This window comes from Colobus angolensis, unplaced genomic scaffold (genome assembly GCF_000951035.1).
Source record: "Colobus angolensis palliatus isolate OR3802 unplaced genomic scaffold, Cang.pa_1.0 Scaffold140, whole genome shotgun sequence".
Lineage (NCBI taxonomy): Eukaryota > Metazoa > Chordata > Mammalia > Primates > Cercopithecidae > Colobus > Colobus angolensis.
In genome coordinates this window covers 7,407,454-7,419,167 of record NW_012114489.1, presented here as the reverse complement: position 1 = coordinate 7,419,167, position 11,714 = coordinate 7,407,454, and the positions used below count along the sequence as shown (strand labels likewise).

General features: G+C 37.1%; 1 protein-coding gene across 1 annotated transcript in view; it reads right to left on the bottom strand.

Annotated features, from left to right (window-relative positions):
- Positions 1–11,714, bottom strand: part of IL1RAPL1 (interleukin 1 receptor accessory protein-like 1) — a 1,423,595-nt gene that overhangs the window by 700,686 nt on the left and 711,195 nt on the right. Inside the window, exon 3 of the mRNA XM_011935152.1 lies at positions 1,847–2,126. Coding sequence (XP_011790542.1) covers positions 1,847–2,126 — 280 coding nt within the window. The remainder of the gene's footprint in view (positions 1–1,846; positions 2,127–11,714) is intronic.

The window sequence follows — 11,714 nt, the reverse complement described above, 5'->3', positions numbered from 1 at the left end:
AAAAAAAAAAGAATTAACAAAACAAGGAGCTTTATCCAGATTTGGAAGTCATTATTTTGGAATCAAAATAAATAATTTTTGCTTAACACTTAAAAAAAAAAACAAAAAACAAAAAACAAATTACTATCAAAGAAAAAAAAAAAGAAACATAGCAGATATGAAATTACAATCTAATAACTATTGGTCAAATGGGAACAGCTAGTCCAAACAGGATTCTTTAACTGTACTAGTATGAAAGTTCTTGATCTGTACCCCTACAAAACGTCTACTTTTATTAAGAGTTATGTTTAATCATAAAAGGATTAGTAAACCCTAAGAGAAAGAAGAAGAGTTGCCAAAGGAATGATGCATTTGTTTGTTTATTTATTTTTGAAATGGAGTCTCACAATGTAGCCCAGGCTAGAGTACAGTGGTGTGATCTTGGCTCACTGCAACCAAGCAGCTGGGATCACCGGCACATGTCACCATGCCCGACTAATATTTTGGATTTTTAGTAGAGATGGGGTTTTGCTATGTTGGCCAGGTTGGTCTCTAACTCCTGGTCTCAAGTGATCTGCCCTACTCTGCCTCCCAAAGTTCTGGAATTACAGGCATGAGCCACTGTGCCTGGCCAGATGTATTCATTCTTTTAAAATCCATTAGGCATTTTCCCGAAACACAACTCTTTACTGATATTCATTTATATTTTCCAACATTAACATAATATATGTTGTCAGTGTTAGAAAGATACATTTCTGTTTAACTTTTATGCAACTTGACCTATTTCAATGTCCTAGCACAGCTGTAGCCATGACTCAGCTTACAGGTAATTCTTACAGATGACAGTGAGAGGGAGGCATGATATTCATGACAGAGGAGTGTCAGCTGCTGATCAGGATTTCAGAAGTGGTAAATTTTTATTTGAAAAAGATACTAGGTGATTCTGAGACTTTCTCTGAGTTTGGGAATCAGCTACTTTAGATTCTTCTTTATTTCTCTGAATAAGCCCAAATACAGAAAGCCAAATAAATAGATTTAAACACACCTTCTATATGACTATACCCAGCTTTGCTAATGTTCTAATAGTCCAATTATATACACGACCATTCACGAAGGGTGTGATACACAATCCATGGGGGGCTAAATGCTTAAACTGAGGTTTTTAACTGCTAATGTGTTACATGGACACCGCTTCAATGCATTATCATTAAACAAAGTGCATATGCCTCTTCTAGAAGCTGACAAAGATGTGTAGATGTATGGTGAGTATCCTTGGGGATACAGGAACTGAATGTTATTAACTTTGGTATAGGCCCTGAAAGACTTGGGAACATTTTTGTATTGATCCAGAAGTTTTGGTTAGCAAAACAATCTGGAACACAATCTTCATATTCTCTAACATGGTAATGCTTTCTTCCTCTCCCTGTGCACATACACACATCACCTAAATCATCTTTGCAAATGTGTGTGAACCAGAAGTATCCATGCTCTATCTGTCTGTGAAGGGCAATAACAAAATGTTACAACTCATTTAGCAAGAAACTATGCATCCATTCTGCAAGTCTTTGCTTACATTTTATTTGCACCATTTTACTTCCTCTATAAATTTTATTTCATAGTTTTTAGTAATTCCTGGTAACATAAGTAGCTACCCAGATGGTATCTCTTTTCTCCATAAGCTAGAAATAATGTCTAATATAAATTCCAATCCCATCTTTTTATGATTTTGATTCTAAATTTTAGAAAGCAGCAACACATGCAAATATTGAGACAACGGCTTTAGGCAAAAGAGATAGCAGCAAAATTTAAGTATGAGAAAGCAGCCTGTGATTTCATTGATTCAGCAGTAATATAATTAAAGGGATACCTGATGACACAGGCATAGAGACCGCTGTCCTGTAGCAATGTTGGCCGGAACCAAATGGAGTCTTCTTCTTTGCTCATTCTACTTCCATCAAAGGCTATTGGCTCTTCAAAGTCTCCAGGACCAGAACTTTTGTACCACATCAAACTGAGTCCAGCACTTTGGGCAAGGGAGTAATTTGCTCTGATATAACCATAAAAGAGTGCACATTTGATTCGAACAGGCTCTCCCACCAAAACTTGATATTTCTTGATATCGATAGACCAATCAGTGCATCCATCAGCTATAGTAAAAAGAGAGAGAGAGAAAGAGAGGAAAAACATTAGAGGGAAAAAAATAAGCAATTAGATTATTCGTTCATCCAACAAATATTTACTGAGCATCCATATTGCGTCAGGTTTAATTCTAGGCACAGAGCACACAGCAATGAATCAAACTGAGAATGGCCCTGCAAAGTAGTGGACTCTGCTAAAAAAACAATGTATTCTTCACTTAGTCTGCTTCTGCTGTTATTTATTATTAGTTTATACCAGTGTGCTGGTTATTGATTTATTGCCTCTTAGTTCTAAATGTACCTTTCTGCCTGCTCGGTAAAAATAGATCTGGGCCTTTGAGATATGTTTTTCTTTACTAGCTGGCACTAAAGCTTGGTGGAGAGAGGGCACTGGTGAGACATTTCAGGAAGAAAGGGATTTGCTTCCTATTTTCAGTATGCTCACTTGGCAGGCTCTTGCAGTGTGCAAGGCTTCTTCAGCACCTGGCTCCAACAGTGCTTGGCAACCAGCAGCTTGGCGATGTTTCCCAGGTACCTTAGAGGAAGGGTCTCTGTTAACTTGTAGAAGACAGATTTCTGACAAGTTCTGCTAGTATAGCAACTTAGCGATTTCTGCCATTTGGTAAGCTATGGTTGTACCTTCCCAATAAAGTGCGGTTCTCTGCTCTGGGGATGAAAACATAGGGACTTTTTCTTAGGTGTGCTATCTCAGCCCCAGGGCTAAATGTAGCCATTCCTCTATTCTTTAGGGTTCTCTTTTGCTATAGACTGAATGTTTGTGCCCTCCCCTGAAAATCCATATGCTGAAGCCTTAACCCTCAATATGACAGTAAGTGGAGATGAGGCCTTTCTTTGGGAGGTAATTAGGGTTAGATGGGGAGTGTCATGAGAAGGAGACTCTTGATGGGATTAGTGCCCTTATAAGAAGAGACACCAGAGAGCTTTCTCTTTCACTCCATCGTGATTACAAAAAAGAGATCATGTGAGCACACTGCAAGAAGGTAGCCATTTGAAAGCCAGAAACCAAATTGGCTGTACCTTGATCATGGACTTCCCAGTCACCAGAACCATGAGAAATAAAAATCTTTTGTTTAAGCTACTCAGCTTATAGTATTTTGTTATGGCAGCCTGAGCAAACTAATACATCTTTCTTTTACGATAGCCAATCCCTTCATTACTATAAACCCCTGTTACATTTAATATTTATTTGTATAAACTTTCACTGTTCAAACGACTGTGTTTTTTCTCTGACTGGACCCAAACTCATACAATTGAGAATAAACATTTTACAGCCAAACAATACAGAAATCAATAAAAGTGAGTTGAGCTCTGGTCGTGTTTTTTTCACAGCCAGAGACAGAGGTAAACAGTCACTTTGCTCTGACTTCTGGGAGAATCGGAGAAGTGTACACAAGAAACCATGTTGGGAAATGGGGAGGATGGGGGTGAGGTGTGATTGGGTTTTCTGTGTTTTCTGTAGGTACTATCTTCCAAATGACATCTTGACACCATTTTTAGATCACCCCTCTCCCTGCACACACATACAAAACAACAGGCTCCCACAGGGCATCAACATTATCATCATCACGGAGAAGTTGTGAATTTACTGTTTAGAGAGGGCAGTTGCCCAACACTTAGCAAGAAAATCAATTTGGCATTACTCAGAGTATACAAATGTTGAGCAAAAGGGCAAAGACTGAGAAAACAGGACCTCTGACAGCAATAACATTTGAGTATTGCAAGCAGGGTTAAACTCACTACAAATTAAAAAGAGGGCAATCTAACAGCTCTGAGAACAGGATAAATAATACAGTATCCAAGAGAAGAAAAATGGTCTAGATGAAAAGGAGGATGTACATTACAGCAAGGAAGACACATAATAACATGTGGAATTAATTATCCACATTTATTATCTTTAAATTATATCTAACATCTAATAAGCACTTAACGATGTGTCAGGAGTTTATAATCTTTCATTTACTATTCACAGAAATACAAACTGAGGCATTTGAACTTGCTCTTCCCTCGGCCTGGAACATTTTTCTCCAACCAATAGCATGGTTTTCTCTTTCTTTCTTGCCAAATATCACCTCCTCAGAGAGGCCTTTTGCCTTTCCATCCTGGTCACTTGATCCAGAGTATGCCTTGATATTTTTTTCACAAGACCTACTGCTATTTGATGTTATATTATATATCTACCTTGCTTTCTGTCTCCCCAGTTGAATATAAATCCCTTGAGAGCAGGGATGTTGTCCTTTTCACTTCCCTTTTCAGCCACAGTGCCTAGAATTGTGCCTGCTAACCGGCTTAGCATACATTTACTAAATGAACAAATGAATGAATGCTTGAATAAATAAGCAAAATAAACAATTGAATTACCAAGTTATACAGTTGAAGAAACTCCATGTCAGCTAATAAGGGTGAGTGCTGGGTTCTCACCCAGATTTATCTGAACCTAGAATTAATTATCCCTACTGTCACATATTGTTTCTTAATAAATGTGTCAATTTCATAGCCTTCTTTGATTTAGTTAATTTCAATTACCAAATTTGGGTTTAAAATTTTTACAAAAGGGCTGTATGGAGGTACTATCTAGAGTAAATATGCTGCAAGCTTGGTGGGCATCATCCATGTCTGAGTCATTGTCATAATACCTGTCAATGACTACTGTAGAGCTGGCATATCATGTTAAACAGGATGAAAAAACTACATAGAGATATCCAAGTTATATAATTGCATATGATATTTAGCGAAACAGTTTTGTATATTTTCCCATTACATAAAATGAATCCTAGGTGGTAATTTTTTAAACAGTTATAATTTTGATTATAAGTTTAAAATTATTTTGTTTTACCACTATGTAAATTATAATAGAATCAAGTTAATATAACTGACTATCTGTCATGGAGGGTATCACTGCTAGTGAAAAAGGTTGAAATACCTTCAAGGTTGGAGTCTATAAACCATATGATAAAATTATTCGAGTCTCAGAAGATTTGTAGCATAAAGCAAAATGCTTGAAGGTAAGCAAAAGGATTTAGTCTAGAAAGTTTTAAAAAGTTAGTAACAAATTAGATCAAGAGACTAGAGAGAGAGTTGTGCTGAGAATGCATACAGATATTAATACACACTTTCAGAATATGCTTTCTGAGAAAATGTTGGAAGAAAATCACAAATATTACTGAAAATTACTCTTATTCCATACTTAAATATTAGTCAGGAAAAAAGTTTCATACGGTTCAACGTCATGTGCCAAAGAAAAGTTAGAGGGAAAATGAAGAAATGGCACTTTGGACATTAGAGAAACTTGGTGTTCATTTCAATATGGAAACAGATGGAGGATCTATGGCTTAGGAGGTTTTACTACCATTAAACTAAATGCATGCTATTCAAAAATAAACTTAAGTTAAAATGGTTCAATAATTCCTGGGAAAAGATGGCAAACACTATAAAGAACAATTCAAGGCATACTCAAATTATTTGAATAAAATCTTTTTTTTTTTTTTTTCCCAGAGACGGAGTCTTGCTCTGTCACCCAGGCTGGAGTGCAATGGCAGGATCTCGGCTCAGTTTTTTTTTTTTTCCACAGACGGAGTCTTGCTCTGTACCCAGGCTGGAGTGCAATGGCAGGATCTCACCTCACTGCAACCTCCGCCTCCCAGGTTCACGCGATTCTCCTGCCTCAGCCTCCTGAATAGCTGGGACTACAGTGCATGTCAACACGCCCAGCTAATATTTGTATTTTTAGTAGATACGCGTTTTCACCATGTTGGTCAGAGTGGTCTCAAACTCCTGACCTCGTGATCTGCCTGCCTTGGTGTCCCAAAGTGCTGGGATTTCAGGCGTGAGTCACCGTGCTCGGTCTGCATAAAATCATTTAAACGAATGACGGACATATGTCTCTCTTCAACAGTTACAATAAAACATTTCACTAAATGAAAGAAGTGATGAAGGAGATATACTTTTTTCCTTTGTTAATGTTTTGCCTTATTTCCACACATGTTCTCTCTCACACCTTGTATGTTATATTGTTGTTTCTAAACCAGTTGAAAATAAATTAGAGACCTAATGATATTTCATCCCCAAATACTTCAGTATGTATCTCCTTCTGAATAAAGACTTTAAAAATATACCCACAAAGTATATTTGTTAACCTTGTGTAGTGAGACATTTCAAATCTTAAAACGATATATGATAACTTACAATCTAACTCTTGATGAACAGAATTGCTGTTGATCCATTCAGTTTTTTCTTACTTCAACACACAAGCTTTGTTGGCTTGGGAACAATCATTCCAAAACCATATTGCTAGACACTGTTGATTTCATTGCACATTAATTGTATGTAATTTATCTAACTTTTATTATTACTGTTGTTTAAAATTATCATCAGGTAATTGTAGACACTGGTAGTATTTAATCTGTTTTTCTCCCTTTTGGAATAAAATACCCTCCCATAAGTCTCTCTCAGAAAGTTTGCTATTGGTACTCTTCTTCCCTGATGGGAGGATTCTATGGAAATACTCCAGTTCAACATATCTCTGCAGTACATGTTCTTTCACAGCCAGGGGGAGTTCATGAAGGAAGCCATGAAGTTACAGTGGGGAGTGGGAGTAAGAAGTACCATGTTCATTCATTTTTGTTACTGCCCATAAAGTTCTGGGAGCTTATATGAAGACAGTAATGGAATTAAGATTCAGAAGTAATTCCTTCACTACCGATGTACTATGAAGAAAAGCTACCTACATTGGCTATTGTCAATATATTCAAATAAGAGTAGAGAAAGTATTTTAAATTAAGTCACTATTACTACCTATGTAAAAGCTAAAAATACTTTCATCGTCACAAACTTGAAGTTTGAATTCTTTCAAAAAAGTCTAATAATATAAATGTGTTGCATACTAATATGAAAGTGAAATACTATATTTATAGAAGGATAAATTATGTTACTTTAAAGTAAAGTTGGACATCCCTAATCAGAAAATCTGAAAGCCCAAATGCTCCAAAATTCAAAACTTTTTGAGTGCCGGCAAACATGATGCCACAAATGGAAAACTCTACACCTGACCTCACTTGATGGGTTACAGTCAAAATGTAGGTTCACAGAACACAATTTATTTAGCATCGCCACGGAAACTATAAAATTACCTTCATTACCTTCAGGCTATGTGCATATATGAAACATAAATCAATTTGATGTTCAGACTTGGGTTCCATTCCCAAGATATCTCATTATATACTGTATATGCAAGTATTCTAAAATTTGAAAAAGATCTGATATCTAAAACACTTCTGGTCCCAAGCATTTCAGAAAAAAAGGATACTCAGCCTGTGTCTACTTGGGTAGATATCTTGGAATAATAATTAAAAACTAAGGAGAACGACTCTCACTTTGCAGCAGCAACTCTTGTTGTTGGAGAGACAAACAAACCAACCCAAACTTCTAAGTTTGCCTTTTTAAAGCTCTACACTAGACTTTGGCCTGAGAAAAAGTCTTCATAAGGGTTTCTCTTCCTTGTATGTGTCTATATGTGAAAAAATCCTCAATGTTTTAGGTTAACTTTCTCTGAACAATTTTTTTTTTTTTTTTTTGGAGACGGAGTCTCCCTCCGTCGCCCGGGCTGGAGTGCAGTGGCCAGATCTCAGCTCACTACAAGCTCCGCCTCCCGGGTTTACGCCATTCTCCTGCCTCAGCCACCGGAGTAGCTGGGACTACAGGCGCCCGCCACCTCGCCCGGCTAGTTTTTTGTATTTTTTAGTAGAGACGGGGTTTCACCGTGTTAGCCAGGATGGTCTCGATCTCCTGACCTCGTGATCCGCCCGTCTCGGCCTCCCAAAGTGCTGGGATTACAGGCTTGAGCCACCGCGCCCGGCCCTGAACAATTCTTTAACCATTAATCTGAAGGTCCCATGCATCTGTGTGGGATCATGTTATTCCTGCCTTGCATTAAGTAAATTCAATTTCAGACTTGTGTTTGGATCTTCGTTTTTTAATTTTCTTAGTGTTTAGAAGCGACATGAGAAAGGACCTCACACAGTACATGGAACACAGGGGATGTTCTGCTTTCCATTCACACACTGAACAGAAGCAGAAAAAGCCCTGCTATTTGAGCAAACACAAACAGATCCACGTCATGCTACAAGAAAATCTGGATTCTTATTTTCTTTTATTAGTCTTGGCATAAGAAATTGATTCAGATAGGTAACATCTTGGTATATATGGTCCATCTTTGACTTTAAAGATATTTTTCACTCTTTTCATTATGTAGTCACCCTATGTTCTTTAGTTAATACATACTTTCATTAGTATGTATCATATTAAATCATTATTTGCTTACATGTATTTCATTGATCACTGAAGTGTGGGGACTCTGAAAAGTGGGACTTTACCATATCTCTATCACTATCTCTATGTCTATCTCTATCTTTCTCTATCTTTATCTCTATTTCTATCTCTGCCTAGCTATCTGTTTATCTATCTATGTATCTATCATTTATGTATCTAAATCTCAAACAGGACCCAGCAGCATGCGCCTGTAGTCCCAGCTAATCAAAAGGCTGATATGGGAGGATTGCTTGAGCCCAGGAGTTCTAGTCTAGTCTGGGCAACATAGCAAGACTCCATCTCTAAAAAGAAAAAAAAAAAAACTCATTTAGCTCTAATTATAAATCTAGAGCTATTTCCATATCTGTATCTATTTGGGGCATAAGAGGCAATCAATAAATGTGTCTTGAATAAATTAGTGATTAACTAAATAACTGTTCACTTAAAGGAGTATTGAAAATGCATACCTTTGGTGTTAACACAATCACTTATAACTATTGTTTGTAGGTATGTTTAACCCTAATAATTAAAATATAGCAGTATGCATTTTTCCTTTATAATATTACAAAGTGATACAATTTTGTAACTCAGAATAATTTGATTTCACAAAACTGAGTGTACGTCAGGACTCAAATCCTTGTTGATACATTAAACATAGTTTACTGTTTTACATTAATTAAGCATACTAGTATAATATTTATTTAGCTCATGTATGTCTCCCGGAAAACCCTCCATTTGGGTAAAAACTGATAAGAATATGTGCAGACAGATAGGTCAGAAAATATTGCCAGCTTCAGGCATTTTGTTCCTTTGGGACACTTATTGGACACTGGATTAAATATCAACATGATGAGTAACAGACCAAACAAACACTGATCAAATTTAATCCTTTTCCCAATTTAGAGGAGCCTCACAGGGAAGGCCTGTTAGATGGCAGGACACCCAGCTGGCAAACTGATCCTTTAAAGAGAAAGTAACAGGGTTCAAGGCACAGATTTGTTTTTATTTTGTTTTTGTTTTAGAGGAGACAGAAGAACACAATTACCCTTTTCAAGATAGTAAGTTACAAAAGGTCTTTAAATTTTATAACAATCCCAAATGGACTAATGGATTGTTTTCAGCAATGAACACATAAAATAATCATGCAGTAAAGTTCAAGTCATATATTGGTGTCAGTCCACATGTTATAGAGCACATATGATGTGCAACTCACTCTTCTATGACAAAGATTACTGAGACTAGCACCACCCTTGAAGACACCATCTGTAAGTGGGAACAGACTTGTCAAAAACCATGTATAGCACAAGAAAGAACGAATACATTCTGAGAGCAAAGATAACATTACTGAGGAAACACAAAGCAAGAAGTTTGTTTTACCTCTAAACCCAGAACTATTTTCCACTTCACAGATGAACTAATGGAGCAGGAAATATGACTAGGAAGAGCAAAAAAGGAATTAAGAAAGAGACGAAATTCAAAATGTGCCTTAGTTCAAAACCTGATAATTTGGAAGAGAAAATTGCAAGCGAATGGGATATCTCAGTTAATAGGACAGTATATGGTAAGATTCTGAAATAGTGGAGCAGTGAGGAGTAGAGAAGAGTTTAAGGGGGTGAAAATAAGTGCAGAAAAGACAGGTTTGGTGACACCATGCCAAGAAACTTGAACTTAATTCTGTAGCCCCGTAGTTTTCAATTTTAGTGTGTATCAGAATCACCCGGAGGACTTTTTAAAACACAGAGTTTTGTGCTCACCTGTCAGAGTTTCAGACTCAGAAGGTCTGGAATGGGCCCCTAAGAATCTACGTTAATACGAAGTAGTTACTACAAAGCAGGTGATGCTGCTGGTCCAGGGATGACACTTTGAAAACCACTGCTAAAACCAATGTAGACAGTGGTAAATGTCTGCAAACGAAGGGTTAGTATCTGATCTACATTTTAGAAATATCACTTTCAAGACAATATCAAGGATGGATTGGAAGGGGATGGCTAGGAGTAAGGAGACAACTCTGAAAATTCTTAAAACAGAAGTAAAAAAAGAAAGTGGCAAAAGATATGACAAGGAAATGTGGGAAGAACTATAGAGTCAGAATCAACAAGATGCTGATATTGATCAACAGGAAGCTGAAATTGAACAGAAGGGCGAGATGAAGGAGAAGGAGGAGTCTAAGACGACTATGAGATTTCAAATCAGGATTACAGAGAAGATTGTGGCACTGTTAATGGAAATGAGGAGCAGAAGCAGATTCAAGGCGAGAGATTAGTGCTGTTGGGGTCAAAGTCTTGTTTCTTAGCTTACTACACATTTTCTGCCTTCATTACAGGTGTTTATACAGCAGAATGTTATTGCTTGTACTTTCTGGTATGTGCAACAAAAGCACTGCTGTGTATCCTTTTCATATTGTGAGCTCTGCTGGACATTCAAGCCCCTGGTATTAGAGAAAAGTTTAAGGAAAATGAGAATGAAGTCTGTTGTGTATTTTAATATGCATATGCTTTCATATGAATAATATCATACAGATTAATTGCCTGTTTGATTAACTTCTTACATTGTAGAGGAAAACTAGAAACACACAGCTTGTGTACTGCTCCGCCAAGTGAATATCTGAGAACTTTTAAAAAGGTTAGAACCATTTTTTTAAGTGATGCCAAGTCTATTTTTATCACAGAAGAAGTCTCATGAAATATATAATATATTGTAAACAGATTAGCTTCACACACAACTGTTTTGGGTATTAATCTACATTCATATGTGTAATCACATATCTATTATGATTGGTATCTGCACTGTGTTCTGGGTATTACAAAATGTATCTGTGTACCTTCTTCAGGACCTTTCCTTCTCATTTTTGTCATACATATAATAATATCCATCCATGTTATCTGTTTAGTACTTCTTTATTTTATTTTATTTTATTTTATTTTATTTTATTTTATTTTATTTTTTGAGACGGTGTCTGGTTCTGTCGCCCAGGCTGGAGTGCAGTGGCGCAATCTCGGCTCCCTGCAAGCTCCGCCTCGCGGGTTCACACCATTCTCCTGACTCAGCCTCCTGAGTAGCTGGGAGACTACAGGCGCCCGCCATCATGCCCGGCTAATTTTTCTATTTTTTTTAGTAGAGTCGGGGTTTTACCGTGTTAGCCAGGATTATCTCGATCTCTTGACCTTGTGATCCACCCGCCTCGGACTCCCAACTGCTGGGATTACAGGCCTAAGCCACTGCGCCCGGTCTACTTCTTCATTTTCATAGCATTTTCTGTTTTTTTTTTTTTTT